Below are 18,622 nucleotides of genomic sequence, written 5' to 3'. Positions count from 1 at the left end.
TTCTTACTAAAAATCTCAGTGTCACTTACTTTCTCTGCCCCAAACTAGTAGGTCATATTATTTAATACAGAATCTCAGCCATCTTCAAATTCCACAAACACTGTTTTCTCTCATATGACAGCACTTAGCAGATGTTGTATTCGCAGAGCCCTCCTTGGAACTTAATTGTCTTGGAACCAGCAGAGCTTTTACATAATTTTAAAAGCTAGTAGTGAAACACTGTGGGTGGAAGGCTGTTAACCTGACTATTAGTCACTGGCAATGACTGGCATTAAAGATTTCTCCCCCTCTCATCTCTTCACCTGTGTTTGTACTACTTCTGCCTCCATTTTCACATGTGATGCTTAAATCATCTCTGAGTTTTTCCCATGCTATTTATGTTAGAAGTCTGATGGCTGTTCAGAGGCAGGAAGCTGTCACACACTGAACACTGTATTCCTGCACTTCCTTTATAAATCTGATAGAAGCAACAACACATACTTAGCAGTAACTCAAATGTGCCAGCAGGTAGGATACAAGCACACTTGTACACTACACTCTAGAAGCCAAGGCAGTGTGCATCAGGACAGCAGTTATGGGAGACTAGGAAGAGAAGGCTATTGTCCTTGTGGCTGGCTTTTGTGCAGAAACTGAATGCTACATAAAACAGGTATTTGACCTGACCCAGTAGGGCTCTTGTTATGTTTCCAACCCTCCATCAATCTACTGAACATGGCAAATGTAGCTCTGGCTAGCTTAATTACTGGCAAGCTTAATGCCCAAGCAAACTTCCTTGGGAAGTGGCCAAGGCTCATCTGAGCAACTGTGTTGCAATTTTTACGTCTCCCTAGCTGGGAGACCCTGGGAAGATTAAGGACTGTTTTGGGCCTGCCTGGACAGAGAAAGGTGCCTCAACCTAGGAAGGCCAAAGCAGATGGTCCAAGGCGGAATACAGACCACCCAAAGCGGGCGGTCTCCGTCCGCCCTAGTTTGCTCCGCGGGGAAGCCACAGCCTCCAGACTGTGGGGCTTCCCTGCGGAGCAAAAAGAACCCTTAAAAGACGGGTTCTTTATGCGGCACGCTTGTGATACCACAATGCGCCAATGGAGCACTTGTGGCATCACAAGTGCGCTGGGATGTGTGGACGCTGGGCATCCATCACGTCAAAATGGTGGCGCCTATATAGGCGGGGCACCACCATTTTGACGTCCTGACGACGTACTAGGGTTAGGGACCATCTAAAAACTACGCTCCTGGGCAACCCTAGTAAGTCGTCAGAATGTACTAAAAGGCCCATGTAAACAGGGCCCCTGTTGCCTAAATGTACCCAGTCTGCATTTAAGCAGCCCTTCTCAACTTTTTTACTCTAGAGGAACCTTGCAAATAATTTTTAGATCTCAGGGAGCTCCTACATAAAAATTATTGTATCATTCTTTATTTCTAACCATGATCTCTCACAGAACACAGAAAATAATTTCCCTGAACAATTTACTACTAAAAATGCTGACCTTTTAAATTATAGATGTGTTTGGAAAAGTATTTATATTTTAGAACTATGGTCACTCTAAATAATATGAGAAAAATAGTATTATATACAATTACATTCCTCACTGCTACCCAATTTTTTCTCACCTGTTGAAAGTTTTATAAACATTAAGCGTTTTATTTATTACCTTCCAGAAAAGAATGCTGCAGTGCCGACAAAAATGTAAGGTGTCTCCATACTGCTCCTTTATAGGATAACATTTCTGAAGTGCGAAGTACATCAGCTTCCAGTCAATATGACCTTTTTCTGACAGAATAAGATGCCTACAGAACTGAACATAAAGGTAACATTTGAAGGCTATCATTTCAACTCAGCTAAAAATATATAATAACAAAAATGTCCAGCTCCAAGCACAGCTACAGAAAACTATTTCCAATATTTTACACAAGAGTATGATTTTGCTAAACAACACTGAACTGTTGTAGCTGCTATAGTCCTAACTGCAACACTACATTTGCTCGTTATAGGGCAAGTCCAACTGAATTCACAGTCACTTATGAGTAAAGGTTATTTCAGATTGCACCATTTAGCTACCATCATAAGCACATTTGACTTCAAGCAAAAAATCAGTGGAGTTATTCCTAAAAGTAGGCTTACAGTGAACATGTGACAGCAAAAGAACATTCTCTTATTTTTTGCTTTGATGAGTTCTGCTATCCACATCATTATGAAGATCTTTAAGCAAATCTGGAATGGGGTGAGCTCTTTCTGATGTTTAATCCACTTTATTTACACAGAATCATATTTGTAGAAGTTTCTTATATCTCTGCAGATTTATTTCTCTTACCTGCTTTTCTGCAAAATGGTACTGGCAGAGTTTTTTCCACAACTGTCTGTCTTCACTGAGCATATACAAAGTGGGAGTCACTTGGCCCAAAGTAATAATGTCCCAACCATCTGAAAATCTATATAAAATGTTGTTCAGCATGTGCAAAGGAAGATCACTGAGTGTAAGTCCATTGTTGACCTGCTGTAAAGCAAGTTGAAAACTATTAGTTGCTTATTAGTTTAACCCCCAAGTCATCAAGCACACTCTGACAATACTGAGAAAAAACATAAAATATTTGTCAGTCTTCCACAACATCATGTTCCAGATAGCCCCCGACCATGACAAGGTGTAAGTTACCATGTAGTGTTTCAAGGATTCACTTATTATACATAATGAAAAGATTTAAGGTTTACTTTTACAGCAGGGGTGCAAATTGTGTGGCTTTCCAGATACTGCTGGACTGCAAGTCCGAGCATCTCTTTCCATTGGCTAAGCTAACTAGCTCCACTGGGAGTTGCAGTTATATCTGAAAGGCAGTAACTAGTATCGGTAATATCTAAAAGGCCACACAATTTCTATGCCTGCCTTACAGCTTTGTGTTAAGTGTATTTCTATGATGGTTGCTGAAAAACCATGCATATGAGGAGCAAGTTTTAAGATATTTAAAGCTATTAGTACAATGTAACATCATGTAGAGGTGCTAATCCCAGAATTTTCCCATCTGAGAAAAGAGCACAGAGCAACAGTATTTTGTCTATTTTAACACATATATTAACATATTTGCTACTACTACAAATGGTATCAGGTTTATGAAAACACTTTTACAACACAAACATTTACAGTCCTTTTAAAGTCCTTTCTGTCCATTTAGAAACTTCCTTGCAATACAGCTATGCTCACACACAGATTACCATTTTGCAAGCACATAAAATCTTAATTTGTGGGAAGCTACTAGTACTATTTAGCCTGTGTTGTTGTTATCCCAGATACAGTTATGGGCTGACATCTAAAGATGTGTTAGTGTTTAAAATCTAGCCTTAGCAATGGTTCACAGGACAACATGTTTACAGGATTCCAAATTAATTAATAACAAATGATAAGGACTATACCAAGTGTGCACTAGCCAGGGAATTATGAATCTGTTTGGCATGCTGAAGAAAATTTCCACTTGAGTTTCCTGCTCACAAATACTAGAGTTGAAGAATATTACTGGCTTTCAAAAAACCCAGCCAACCAATTAACCTGGCACTTATTATATACCAAAGAAATGAGCAAGCAAGCTTGGTCCAGTGACTAAAACTACTTTATTACAGTGTAACACAGGAGTCCTCATACTCAGATGCATGAGGGCCAACTTTCAAAGCTATAATTGGTTGTACTAAGCAACATTCAGCTGAAAATGACAACTATAAATGACTTTTGGCTGTGCTTTCCAGGTTTACCCCAGCTGTTTTGGGGTGCTGCAGTGGGTGCTGTAAGTTAGTTAAATAACACCACGGTTCAGCTTCAGCAGCTCATATGGCTCTCTTGGGGTACATCTGACTTTAGTGTTGTGAAGTCTATTTTTTTAATTGACAGATTTACAAACAAAACCATTAACATAATTTATACAAGTCTATTTTACTACATTGCCAAAACATGAACAGCTACACTAATCTAATTAATTAACAACAAAAATAAAAAATGCTGCTCTGCTTTTCATTGTTTTTGTTGCTGAGCATTTGCTTTACCATTGGGGTGAGGGGGGTTAAGAACTGGCCTTGCACAAGAAATATCTTAAGTCCAGTATTTTCCTGAGTAAGACATTAAACATTAAACTGTGGCCCCAAGATATATTAAGTTGATACTTATAGCATTTTACATTCAACTGTTTGCAATATTAAAGTTGTAACTACAGTATATGCATGCTTATAATAGGCAATATGTAACATTTAGAGCTAAGGTAAGTATAAATGCCCTCTGAAAGGTAAAGACATAGCATTGAATACAGTAAAAAGTTAGGATGCCCCATGCCATCATATTTCCAGTTTTGCTGTATAGTTGTGAAAGCTGGACAGTGAAAAAAGCCAATAGAAAGAACATCAACCCATTTGAAATGTGATGATGGAGAAGAGTTCTATGGATCCCATGGGCTGCTAAAAAGAGGAATAACTGTCTACTAGAGCAAATCAAGCTTGAAGTCTCTCTAGAAGCCAAAATTACTAAACTGAGATTGTTGTACTTTGGACATATAATGAGAAAATACCACTCACTAAAGATACTTGGTAAAGAAGAAGGTAAGAGAAAGTAGAAGGCAAGTTGGAAATGACTTGAAGGCACACAACACACACACACACAAGATAGAAGGCAGTAAGGAAAAAGGAAGATCATATTACAGATGGATGGAGGAAGCCCTGAGTCTGCAAGATCTGAGCTGAGTTGTTGATGAGAGGGTGTCTTGGAGGTCTCTCTTTCACTGGGTTGCCATAAACTGAAGTCAACTTGGGACGATCAACAACAGTTAAAGTGTAAATGGCCTCTCAAAGGTCTACAGTTTATTCATAGGTACAGAAACAGGTAGACTACTTCATGAAATTTCTAATTTCACCTTAGCTCTGGTTTTAAATAGTGTGATCTAACATTATATACTAATATTTAAACAGTGGATACGCTCCACACAAATCCACCAGATGCACCAGAAGGATGGATTATCTAAAGCTTTTCCTTTTCCAAAAGCTGCTATGCGAAGCGTAGTGCATCATGATCTGAAACTTGGAGGAAGGACAAGAAAAAAAGAAGACGAAAAACCAGAAGAGTATGTAAACATACTTAATTCTTCTAACTTCACATTTAGCTGTTCTAATGTGTTAGAGAAAACTAGACAAAATGTTTATTTTCATAGCTATGGTTTATTTTCAAGTGCTTAAACAACTCAAAATATTTCTCCTTCCTAATAGGGAAAAATATTTTGTAAAATCAAACACTGATAAAAAAAAAACCCAATCTACCGCTTCCTAGCTAGGTAGCGGTTTCAATTACTTAACCGTGGTTAACTTTTTAAAAAGAGTTAAAGGATTTCACATTACACTTTCTTGCAACTGTTTTTCACAAGTTGAGGTTAGGGAGGAGGGGGAAGAGATACTGTTCAGAAGTTTAGAGGAAAGGCTTTTGCAGATTAAAAACTTTGCACCCCATTAAAACAACAACAAAAAATCACTGCCATAATATAAAACCCAGATATACCTTGGTCATCTGAAGATTACTGAGCTGCTGCTGCCACAAAAGGATAGTTTCCAATCGGGAAATCCAAATATTGATGTTTCCTACCAGCACAGACTTCCCTACACCTCTTATCAACACGCAGAGTGTAGAACTCAGGTCCTGAAGGAGGTCTTTGATGAGACGTGGGTTGTACTGGTCTTCTAGAACTTGATGGGGAATTAAAAAAACAACAACACCATATCTGGATTACTGTGAAGTTCATTTTTTAAAAAAAAAGTTATGTTAAAATAGACTTTTAGATCTGCTAAATAAAAACGGCACTGACATTTTTAGAAAGTTTCCAGAAAGTTTGTGTGCTTTCCTAATAGAACCATTTTACTATTATAAAAAGACACCACAGATGTTCTACCCTGAACAATAAATCATTTCTACATTTCTCTATAACTGCTCACAACCACTGTGGCTGCCATCACCACTTTGGTTTCTGTGCACATGCATCTGGACAACTCCCTCCCCGCAAAAGAATGTCATAAAGTATGGGTGGTGAATCCTTCATTCTTCATACTCCACTCCGCATAATCAGTGATGAAGAATTGTGGGAGCTGTAGTCTCAAGAAAACTAAACGTTTCCCATCCCAGCAATGAAGGAAATGGGGGAGCAGGGTAGGCAAACGAAGAAAATATCTGTGACATCATGGTGATATGGTGCTTGGAAGCAGAGAAAACATACTGCCTGACCAGACCAGCCCTTTGTCAAGTGAAAGCCAAGTGTTCATTTTGCATATAAGGACCATTAACTGTGTAAATCCTAGTGCCTGACCTGTATTGCCATCTATGCAATTAGCCAGAAGCCTGTGGCTTATAATAATAATAATAATAATAATAATTATTATTATTATTTAGCTGCATGCTTTAAACATGGGAGAATCAGATCCCCTGCCCTGCCACTTTTCAGCAAAAGCAGGTTTCAAGTTGTCTCACAAAGTTATACAGACATACTTCAGTTAATAAAGCCTCTGACAAAGAAGCTCCTTTTTACAAAGTCCCTTCCTGCCCACCCATCCCCTCCTCTTTCCCTCCTTGTTATCAGCCTAGCTGCAAGTTTTAATAGCGCTTGGAGGGGGTGGTGTTCTGAAGAAACACCGGCTTTAATTGCTGAGTTGCAGCAGTGTGTCTGCAGTAAGTAGTGTAATAAAGCTTGAGCTGGGAAAGAATGAAGTCCTCCTCAGCTGATTCTGCTCTAGCTGTATGTGCTTGCCTACAAAAGGCAAGTAATTAACAGCTGTCTCTGGATCCCTTACAACAGAGAGAGAGAGAGAAATGGAAAGAAAATTAGCTTGCCTCACCAGCTACCCCCAACATGTTAAAAAAAAAAAGGATAAACCTGTAAGTATGGCCACCAAAATGCAAATCATAAGAAAAGTAGATTATCCAGGAATGCATTTTGGAAGCAGTCTTCAAGGGGTCTCTAGAAGGGTCACAGTGTTTTTGTTTACTTAGGCAAGCCTTACCTGATCAGGCTGTTCTATTTCACATGTGCACATGGTTAGTTTTGAATAAAAAATCTGGTATGCAAATGGATCTTATAGCACCTTCGAGACTACTTCTGCAATGCCTCTGAGGAAGTAGACCTAGTCTATGAAAGCTTATGCTACAACTTCTTTCACACAGTCTCAAAGGTGCTACAAGATCCCTTTGCATACTGATATTCCATATTAACTTAGCTACTATGTCTCTGAATTCTACTCCATTTGATGAAACATGTTGAACTGGTCTCCTTTTTTGTGGTGTAGGGACCTATCTCTATTCTTTTTGAGTTATTTCTACCCCTGGTATCAAATTATATGTTAAAGACATAATATCCAGGAACACATCTACTTTGCTAACTCAGCTATCCCTGTACTGTAAAAAGAAATATTTTCACTAATATATTCCACAACAGCATGAACTTCTCAAGGCAACCATGTCTTATGGATCCAACTGCTTAGACAAGTCTAAAGACAGAATATGAGAGGAGGACTGTTTATATGCCAAGTAAAAAGATGTTGAAAGTGTGGGGGAATGGGGTTGGACATCAGACCAACATTTGGTCAACTGACAAGTCAAGAACAATCAGATTTGAAGCATCAATATCATGAGAAGATGATCATCACCAGGTTTCATGCATGCTGAATCCTAAATACAAACAGCTGTAGTTGTGAGAAATGGCATTAAGTTAGAGATGCAATGAATTAGTTCAGTGCAGTTCCCCCAATATAATATTACCCTCCATTAAGCTTGTGAGGTAGATTAGTCTACGGTCCAAAACACAGTGCAGAAATAATCTAGTTTGAGATCACTTTAACTGCCCTGGCTCAGTGCTAGGTAATCCTGGGAATTCTAGTTTATTGAGGCACCAGAACGTCTCTGGCAGAGAAGGCTAAATGTCTCACAAAACTATAGATCCCAGAATTCCCTAGCACTGAGTGCTAAATCAGGCTCAAACTGGATTATTTCTGCAGTGTGTTTTGGACCTAAATGTATCCCAGCAGCTCAGTGCCATCCAATGATATTCAAGGCTGAGTGAAGATCTCTCGTTTCCCTGATCTTAATAAGATACTAAAAATTTGTGGCTTTTGCCAACAATTGGTTTGAGATGCCTGCAGTAGGAGAACCTCCATTGTAGTGTTGGGTTTACACTGACTGCTGCAGGGCTATGAAGTAAGCAGCCCTGACTTGTCTTCAAAGGGTGCCACCACCAATGCTGGCCTGCTTCCTCACCCACACGGAATCTCTGATTGCCCACAGCTAGAGGGAAGCACTCCAATACAAGGCAGCTTTGTGTGTGTGAAACATTAACAAGCAACCCCCACAATCCACATTATTTCCATGTATTTAAATAGATGAGATAACTGCAACCTTACCTTTTTGAACAATTTTGTCCAAGATGTTGAAATAGTTCTTTTGAGCTGCACCACTCAATGAAGTCAACTGGGATTTGGCTATTAATTGCAAAAGCTGGAAAAAATAGCTCATATTAGAAAACATGTAAACCCAAATGAAGCATTTAGTTGTGCCCCCTGAATACATAAAACACAGAGGCGGTGGTGGTGGTGATGCCTGTGTGTATGTGTTGGGGGGGGGGAGGACTATTGTCTATTTTTTTCCCCTGGAGCCGACTGTGAGCATCTCAGGGCAGGGACTTACCCCCTTGTCCTCTGAAACACAGACACACTCAGTGCTGGTTATAGGGGATCTTGAGCATGGCACCCTGAGTGCAAACTAAGGGCCCGGACAGACAGGCCAAAATAAAGCTGCTTCAGGTCATTTTGGGGGGTATGCTGTTTAAATGACACACACATCCTAAGAGGCCAGAAGCTGTGCCAAAGCTGCACTCCAGTCCTTTGGCATGGTTTCTGGCCTCTTAGGACACATGCATCATTTAAACAGTATACCTCCAAAGTGACCTGAATCAGCTTTACTTTGGCCTGCCTGTTCAGGCCCTAAGAATTCTTAGGCTGTACTTGATCATCTTGTACCTGTACAAAATGGAGGCCAGAGCTTATTTGTAGTCTAAGTCCCAGAATCTCCCAGCCATCAAGATAATTTTCTAATGTCTGGTGGAGACAGCAGCACTATTAGGATGGTGAGCCTTCGACCATCTTTGGAGTGCTGCTAAATGCCTAGTCTTGCTACTCTGATGCTATTTGTTATTTGCTGTCAATCTGACTTTCAGTGATCCTATAAAAGAGAGCCCCCCCCCCAGGTGTCCCAGTCATAAACTGTCCTGCTCAGGACTTGTAAACGCAGGCCTGTGGCTTCCTTGACTGAATCAATCCACCTATAGTGTTATCTCCCACTTTTTCTACTGCCTACTTTTCCTACTTTGACTTTACCAAGAATTATCATTCTTTCCAATCAGCTACATAATCATAACTGCCTCAATTCAGTCATCTTCTCTTCTAGTGAGAGTTCAGGTTTGATTCGCTCTTGGACTAATTTATTTGTCCTTTTAACATTCCATGGTATCCAAAGAATTCTTCTAAATGACCTTGTCATTTAATTTTTAACCATTTATTATTATTCAACAACAGCTGCTTGGGAACGAAACTAAAAAAAGTTAATAGCTGCTCTAGAGAAGCACATGAGCAAGTGAATGACACTTCTGCAGATGCTATAGAGGGAATCCTTAGTGGGTATTTGAATCCTGGGCTCTGCATCTCACTGATCCATGCAAATTCCCCTTTCAGCATCACAGCAGGAGTCCATGTCACCTGTGTGCATCCGTTTGTCAGCACTTCCTGCTAACATCAGAAGCTCCTCTAAGAGTTACACACAATTCCCTTCATACTGAATTCTGTTAACTTTGAAACAAAAGATATTTATTGAGCAGTATGCTTTTTTAAAAGGAGTACCATATAAAAGGAAGAAGCAACCGGTTCCCAGTTATTCCATGGCGGGTTTGGAAATTAAATCCTCCAAAAATAGTATTTCTAAAACATTTTTTTAACTCTACACTTTAGTAGCACACCAGTGAAGAACAGAAAAACATTGGTCACCTCCCTATATTTTTGGGACAATTCAGGCACAATTCAGCTACACTGAAACAAGGTTACATCTCATTGCTCTAGTGAGGAAGTTAAGGCAGATCACAGATAACATTAAAGAACATCAAATGGAAAAGAGGAAAAATAGTGGGGGAAAGGCACACTCAGCATATTTATACTTGCATGATTGTTGCACTTTGGCCACATCATGGAAAGGCATGAATCACTAGAAAAGACAATGATGCTAGGAAACATAGAGAGCAGTAGAAAGAGAGGAAGATTGCATATCAGATGGTTGGGCTCCATCTGAGAGGTCACAGGCCTGAGCCTGCAGAACCTAAGCAGAGCAATGAAGGACAGGGGTTCTTACAGATCTCATCCACTGGGTCACCATGAGCTGAGGTTGAAGGCAGAGCAATAACAATGATTAGAAGGATGGTATTCAAGATATTTGGATGTTCAAATATACAGTACATTTAATATATTTATATATTATGTGAATTGATGTATGTGAAGAGAGAAGCAGAGGAAGCCTGGTTTCAGCCAGTGAATCACAGCTCAAAAGGGAAAGGATATAAAATAGAGGCTTGTCTTTGAGAGAAGGCAGATTGGGTAAAAGATGGCATAGATATAGAGTAAACTGCTGTGATAGAGATAGGACACTCAGATGGTTAAACAGCTCAGGGTTTAATGTGTTATCTAAATGTGCTTTAATGCATTATCTATATGTATTTTGTGCATTTTGGTTGGCTAATTAAAGGTAACACTGTTTTGTGAATTTTGGATGTCTTAATAAACAAGTCACCAGGAACAGATGATATTCCAATTGATCTGCTGCAATCCATATAGATACAGTCAACTACAGTCATCCCTCCATATTTGCGGCTTTGATATTTGTGGATTTGATTATTCATGGATTTGATTAATATGTTCTCTCTAGGACTGTCTAGGTCCTCCAGTGCAACTCTATTGTCAACTTTAACTAAATGTTGCACTGAAAGACCTAGAGATTCCTAGAGAGGACACTCTACTAGGCATTTGTAGCTCCTCCAGCACAGTTCTATGGTCAGTGTATGTTGGACAATGACCACAGAGTTTCACTGTAGGACCCAGAGATTCCTAGGGAGGTGTCCTCGCAGGTAAAAACATGGTGTTTTTGTTATTTGCGGTTTTTCCATATTCACGGGGGTCATGTGCCCCTAACCCTAGCGAATATGGAGGGACAAGTGTATAGTGCTAACTAACATATGCGAACAGATATGGAAAACAAAACGATGGCCGACAGACTGGAAACGATCAATATACATCCCCACCTATAAAAAAGGAGATACAAAAGATTGCAGCAACTATAGAGCCATAGCATTAATCTCCCACACAAGCAAAATTATGCTCAAAATTCGACAACATAGACTCCAACCATACATGGGGAGAGAAGTCCTAGAGATCCAAGTGGGGTTCAGGAAAGAAGGGGGCACTGGGGATCACACTGCAAACATAAGATGGATAATGGAGTGCACCAGGGAATTCCAAAAGAAAATCAGTATGTGCTTTATAGACTATAGCAAAGCCTTTGACTGCTTAGAACGATCATGAAAGGCTATTGAACACCCTTAAAGACATGAAAGTGCCAACACATCTCATAGTCTTGATGTGGAATCTGTACTCAGGACAAGAGGATACTATCAGAACAGAACATGGAGAAACAGAATTGGCAAAGGAGTCAGACAAGGCTGTATCTTATCACCCTACTTGTTCAACTTATATGCAGAACGTATTGTAAGAGAAGCAAGTGGGCTAGTAATCCCAGCTGGTCCACTGGTTCTGTATTAACCATATTGTACTAAGCCCCCATCCTAACAGAAAGACTGGATCTCTACGGAATCAAAACCTATGGCTGCCATTCATGCAGCTTGTTCCAAGGTTAATCTAAACTTGGAGATGCCCAGAACCTACAGAATGTCCCTGAAACTATGGCTTGAGAATGACAAAAAGTATGAAAGATGTTTGAAAAGCTGTCAGGAAATTAATTAGCTAGGGCAGAATTCAGCTTAAGAGTGCAAAGCTTGAATTTCTATTATTTCACGGTGGTTGTGGCAGGCTAATTAAAATAGGAATATATGAGTGACGATTAAGAAAGTATACATTTTGAAACCATATGCTCCTGTACAATTAGTAGTTATCTTCTGTTTAACAAAATCTTGTTCACACACCCACGCCTCTTGAAGACATGGATCAGTAGAAAAATAAATAATGCTAGGAAAAGAAGAGGGTGGATGAAGGAGGGGAGGACCACAGACCAGATGGATGTACTCAATCAGGGGGGTTACAGCCATGATCTCATAGGGTCTGAGCAGAGCAGTGGAAGATAGGGAATCTTAGAGACATCTCATCCACAGAATTGACTCAATGCCAGCTAACAACAAGAAGGACCTTTTAAGCACACTTGTAAACAACACAGATAATAGAGGTACAAAAACATTGGGTTGTTTTTTTTAAACTATGTGAAAGCTATAACTAAGGATAATGGTATCTAACAAAGGTTTAAAGCTGGTTGGGCAATGTGCAACCAACATGCCACATGTGGTCCTCTAGGCCTGTTTTTGTACCCCACAGGAGTCAATTTTTTCATATTTCTCCATGTGCTCTAGGAAGCATGTGAAAGCAATTTACCATGTTTTTGCTCCCAGGTGAATTTAGGTCCAGTTCTTTTAAACAGGAACTGAACAGAAAGCAACTTCCAGTTTGCATCCTGTTGTTAAAAAGGCCTCTTGCAGGCCTAAAACGACCTGGGAAGCCAAAAAGGGTGGTGAGAACATCTCCATGTCCCCTATAGGCTGTTTGGAGGTGTGTTTTTTGCAGAGGGGTTGAAGCCCTCCTAAGCCTCCTGGGGAGAGCTAAAGCAGCCCCCTAGTTTTACACAGCTACCCACGTGTAAAGCAATACAGACCCTAAGCAAATAGCCCTGTTCCTTAACATGAAGTACTCTGACATCTACTTTCTAGCTACAACTAGCTTCACTACATGGAGGAGAAAAGAGACTAAACACATTAACATCAGTAAATCTTCCCATGAAGTAAAAGTTATTTTTTGAATATGGAAAGCTCAGAGTGCACAAGTTTTAAATCAAAAAATGCAATCACCATCTGATTGTATGAATCAGCCCAAGGCCAATCCAACATATGTTTACTCAGAAGTAAAGTCCACCAGACTTTTAATGGGACATTTTCAATTTCTCCCCATAAACATTTAAGACAAACATATAAGTATGTATGAAGATAGGTTTCTGGTAAAGATCCACATTTTAAAATGTAGATTGTAGATTTTGGTTTGAGTCAGAACCCTAGCTATCTCTCTAAATGGAAATTATTACTGCCACTAAGGTAATTACAGCCACTCCTTCCAAAATCAGCAGCACTGTATCTCTATCAGCCCTCTGTTTTAACAATAGTATTCAGAACAATGTTCTGTACTTGACTGAGAACTCTGAACCCCATCCCCAATCCTGATTTTTATGCAAGTATGCATAGATGTCTAAATAAAAACCAGTCTATGTGCGGTCACTTTGAGGATTATCATTCTGGCAACAGACTGGTATCTAAGAATGCCGAGACAGACATCCAAATATATTTCATAGTTTAACCAAAAAATGAGAATCAAAGTACAGAATTTTAACATGTTATTTGTTGTCTTGTTCTTATTTTAAGTATACATATCCTGTCTTAGCAACTAGAGGATTTTTTAAAGATTGTAAGCCTGAGGGCAGGGAACCGTATTATTAATAATAATTGTAAGTCACCCTAAGAGCCTTTAGGACTGAAGGGAGGGGTATAAACACCATAAATAAATAAATAAATAAATAAATAAATAAAGGCAGCTCACCAACCAGGAATAACCACATGTTATAGGAGGACAAATATAGCAGTTCCTGTTCCCAGTAACATTAGGAAAGCACAGCACTGACACAGACCAACAACAGTTTCTAGGAACAGAAATCAAAACCAGGGAAACCCTGTATTTTTACTGTCACTATGATTATTATTTTAACATTATATAAATAAGGGACTTTTAAGGGCTTTGTTCTCCTAAAAGGATGTACCAGCAACACTGGAAGAAGAATGACAATATAGATATTAGTAAACTCACTAAAAGCAGCCTCAAAAGGAGAGAAGTTGAAGGCTCATGAACTGGCAGGAGGAGGAGCACAACTCCAACGAGAATACACTGTGAAGCCAATACTCTGGTTACTGTTGGAGAAAGATTTCCTGACTGCTTAAGCATTGTTACAATGGAACTCACCATTCATTTTTAATTAGACAAATGGAGGCAACTGCTTTCTCCCAGTCTGAGCTAAACTTTCTCCAGAAGGTCACCAACATGCAATGAGCTGATTATTTTTTACAGTTCAGTGAAATTCAAACATGGAACTAACACAGCACAAAAACATCTTACTTTAACCACGTAATTGAATCTTCTGATGTCCTGAATTGCACTTGAAAAGTCTAAGCGATTGAAAGCTTCTCCTAAAGTGCAATAGCCATGCCTCTGGAAAAGAAAAGTGGTAATGTATGTCAGCTATCCATACAAAAAGAAAAAGCTTCTTTAAAGGATGCATACAATGGTCTTGAATGTACCACCCATACAATGGTCCATCTACAGTCTCCTCCTGTTGCACAATCACTAAGTTACCCAGCAACACTACACTAGAGCTGGGAGACAGCATGAAAGGAAGACAAAGGAGATTGCTCCTTAAAGAACAGAAAAAAACCTTGGTTCATTCTTCCCTTTCATTCACCAATGGCCCATCTCTCATGCTTGGACACATTCCCTTTATCTATTTACAGGAAGGCACATGTACTGTGTTGTACTTCTGCTTAATCAAACTGGCATATAGAAGGTATGAAAAAATTACTGGTGACTGATAGCTGATACTGAAGCTTTGGAATCTAAATTATTCCTTCTAATCAATGTGAAGGAAAGAGTAACAAAAATACGATATTCACCCAACTCCCATCCCCAAAAACTAGTTAGCTTGTCTCCCCTCTGATAGCATACCTATGTAATTTAGTTTATTAAACATATAATAAAATATATTTCTCTAGGCATTGTGCAATACATTTTAACATTAATATAATAACATTGCAATAAAAGCATAATGAAACCAGTTCAGGTACCAACTTAGCATAATACGATGCAGATGCAAAAATTAAGATCACCATCAGGTACCAGAGATAAAACCACATCACAGGGACTCAGATTCTTAATTAAAGGTATTAATTAAATACCATACAGTATATTCAGTGTATGTAGCACTTACTTCTTTGGTACTTTCTTTATGGACATATATCCATTTCTCACCATAGAAATCTGGGGGGGGGAAACAAAACCAAGTTTCTTTTTAATGTTCCATTATACAATGCTCATAGTTACAAGAGGATGACAGATATTATGTGTGAAGAACTGGAATAAAACAACTATTCCTATAGGCAGGACCTCCAGAGACATTCTCTCCCTCCAGATAAAGACTGACACAGACTTTGATAACACAGGGATCTACCCAGCGCTGGACGTCTGCATGCACAAAATCAGAATCCTGCATAAGGAGAGCGTCTCCTCTCCCCGTTACATCCACCTGAGTGCCTGTGGTCTGTGAAGCCCTCAGTAGCCACTTTGGGGGCAGCTTCCATGGCTGCAGGTGGGTGAGAGGATGTGGAGAAACAGAGGGTATGTGATAACTATGTTGAATTTAAGTCAAAAGGGCCAAGGAAACATTTGTTTGCATAATATATTTAAGGAAAGGAGAATTCTTAAAAACTCCAAACTATACCATGCTGATCTAGTTGGAGCACCCTGTATGACAGCAGACTATGTACATCTCATGAGCTGGATTGGGAACTATGGCGTGTTACAGACCGCCTAAAAGCAGCAGTCTGACGGTGCTGCTGGTTGCTCCGCGAGGGAGCCACAGCAGCCAAACCACGCGGCTCCCGTGCGGAGCAAAAAAGAAGCCCCAAAATGGCGCTTCTTCCTGCGGCGTGGTTATGACACCGCGAGGCGCCAATGGCGCACTTGCAACGTCATAAGCGCCGCGCGATGTGCGGACGCTATGCGTCTGGAACGTAATAATGGTGGCGCCTGTGTGTATAGGGCGCCACCATTATTACGCCCCCATCACATTCTAGGGGTGAGGCCAGTGTGGACGCTAGGTCCCCGGCCAACCCCTAGCATGTGATGGGGGCGCCTCAAGAGCCCATCTGCAACCGGCCTATGTCTGCAAATATTCTGCACTTGGGTTCTTTCTTCCTATCTGTCAGAGAGCAGGTAGGATCAACATGGTTGACAAGTTGATTTACATTCTGATCAGACACTGTTGTGTGCATGAATCCCTAGAATAATATTGAAAGCCATTCCCTGATGCAAATAATTATGTTGCAAGTGGGCTGAAGTCTAATTGATTTCAGGGGAAGCACACTTTCAAGCAAGTATCTATAAACCCTGGGTATTATTTAGAAGTGTCTGAAATGAGCTTTTTAATCTATCTCATAAACCTACAGGCTATGTGCTTGTAACAAGTTGCTTTATTAAAGCAAGCTGTTGGTAGAATAAATGAACATCCATATGTATATGGGAGGAACACATGCCTTAAATAAAAACACATTATATTTCGATTTTCCCTTTGTCAATTCTGCCTAAAAAACATACACCCATCCCTCTCTCTACACAAATATTGGTAACTGCACATGCAATAGCAGAACGCCTATGTGTTCTATACTTCTTATATACACTAGCATTTTGTTTGCATTATGTTTTTGCACAACTTTCACTGAAATACAAGTTTTTATTTACAGCAAAAAAAAATCTTAATTTTTTTATTAGATCTTAAAGTAAAAATTAAACTTAAGTCTCACACTGAGATTTTGCATTGCTTCTAAAGTGATCCTTTTTCCTTTTCTTGGTTGTAAATTCACAGTCAGCATTATATATTTCTTCATCATTATCCAAGATGCTGGAAGAAGAATGCATATAATTTAATGTGTAAATTTACAGCGCTTTATAAATAAAGGTTAATAATAATATATACATTTCAGCAAACAAGCTAATTCCCAAAATGCATTTGACATACTAAACAATCCATGAATATTAAAATCCATAAATAGGCAGGAAAGCTCATAAAGGTGTTTAGCTAGTTAGTCATCTGCAGCCTTGAAAAAAAGTAAGACCCCCTTCTCTTCCATATTATAAAGCTTTCATTCTTTGTGTGTGTGTGAAAGTGTCCACTTTACACATATAACATCCCAGAGTGACTCTGGCCATTTTGGCTTGAGTATATCACATAAGCAGGCCTGGGAAAGAACTGGACTACTTTATAAGACAATTCCCAGAATGATTTTGCCAGCATAGCGCCATTAGCTGGATGAGTGATCATTCCACAAAAATGATGAGCCTCACCCCGGGAAAACCACCTTTGTGATCATGGTGTCTCCCCTGCCAAGGTGAGAGCTAGAACAGGTGTGAGCAAAGTGCAGCCATGAGCCTGGAGCTATTTTTGTGGCCTACCAGCTGTGAAAACCTTTGGTCCCTACAAGTCATTTTAAGGCTGGAAGACGCTTTATTCCCTTCCAAACAGGAAGTAACTTTTGTTCAGTTCCTGTTGTTAAAAGAAGCCTCTTCTAGTCTTAAAATGGCCAGAGAGGGCTAAAAAAACCACAGAGAAATGTCCCCCACCCCTCTGTAGAAGCATTTTGAGACAATACTTTTCTTTTATTCTTTTGTCTTGCAAGGTCTCATGGAGGACTAATGATGCCCAGCCTTCCACAGTTGCCCACCTCTGTGTAATATGGATCATAATAGAACTGCCAAAGGCAAAACAGCAGTTATCTATTTAGAAGTTTAAATCCGAGAAAACTAAAAACCAGGGAACCACCTGGGATTGCAAAATTATCACCCTGCCTATCTTCCATTCTGGATTACTGCCATTGGCAAGTCTTTCACTAAGTTATCCTGAAGTAGGCAATGGACATTAAGATTTCTGGAGTGCTGCATTTGACTTCCCAACAAACACATACAAGGTTGCATTGTGAGTTGCCTTCAACAGGCTTAAAAACAAATAGGTGACAAATGTGTGCGCACATAAATATAACTTTAAAACCGGTCCATTAATCAAAGCACCAATGAAACAATTTCACTTAATGTTTGCACATATGAAACACAGAAAGCAGTGTGAACACTAAATATTAAAATACACATATTCTGAAAACGTCTACAGATTTTAAGACTGATCCAGTCTAAGTAGTAACCGTGTACTGTATTTAAAAAATAAATTGATACACTGTCTTAGTGCCAGGAGTGGCACTGAAGACAACTTACAACAAAGTCAGATAAAAATAAACATATTAAAAACTCACACATGGACAGTATGGCTTTTAAAATTTGCAGTGACTCCCAAACTGGTGTCTGCTCTTTGCAGCCTCCAAAAATAGACAATAACCTGGCCGGCAAAGATACCCAATTTTTGTGCACAAAGCAACTGAGTATGTTCAGTCCTATGAAAAATTACGGCAATTTGATAATACTATGCACTCATGGTTCACTGTAGTATCTTAT

General features: G+C 39.5%; 1 protein-coding gene across 5 annotated transcripts in view; it reads right to left on the bottom strand.

The window, feature by feature from the left end:
• FBXO25 (F-box protein 25) overlaps window positions 1–18,622 on the bottom strand; it is a 34,636-nt gene that overhangs the window by 4,900 nt on the left and 11,114 nt on the right. For 3 of the 5 annotated variants that reach the window (XM_042465538.1, XM_042465561.1, XM_042465545.1), the window contains 7 exons: window positions 16,927–17,024; window positions 15,336–15,385; window positions 14,471–14,563; window positions 8,399–8,492; window positions 5,517–5,701; window positions 2,313–2,495; window positions 1,653–1,796 (listed from right to left, as the gene is read on the bottom strand). In XM_042465538.1, coding sequence (XP_042321472.1) covers window positions 1,653–1,796; window positions 2,313–2,495; window positions 5,517–5,701; window positions 8,399–8,492; window positions 14,471–14,563; window positions 15,336–15,385; window positions 16,927–17,024 — 847 coding nt within the window. Of the gene's footprint in view, window positions 1–1,652; window positions 1,797–2,312; window positions 2,496–5,516; window positions 5,702–8,398; window positions 8,493–14,470; window positions 14,564–15,335; window positions 15,386–16,926; window positions 17,025–18,622 lie in introns of those variants that run through there. The other 2 variants (XM_042465553.1, XM_042465571.1) reach the window with 2 other exon arrangements.

Source organism: Sceloporus undulatus, chromosome 1, assembly GCF_019175285.1.
Source record: "Sceloporus undulatus isolate JIND9_A2432 ecotype Alabama chromosome 1, SceUnd_v1.1, whole genome shotgun sequence".
Classification (NCBI taxonomy): Eukaryota; Metazoa; Chordata; class Lepidosauria; order Squamata; family Phrynosomatidae; genus Sceloporus; species Sceloporus undulatus.
The sequence above is the reverse complement of the archived record's forward strand: the minus strand, read 5'-3'. Positions and strand labels throughout refer to the sequence as shown.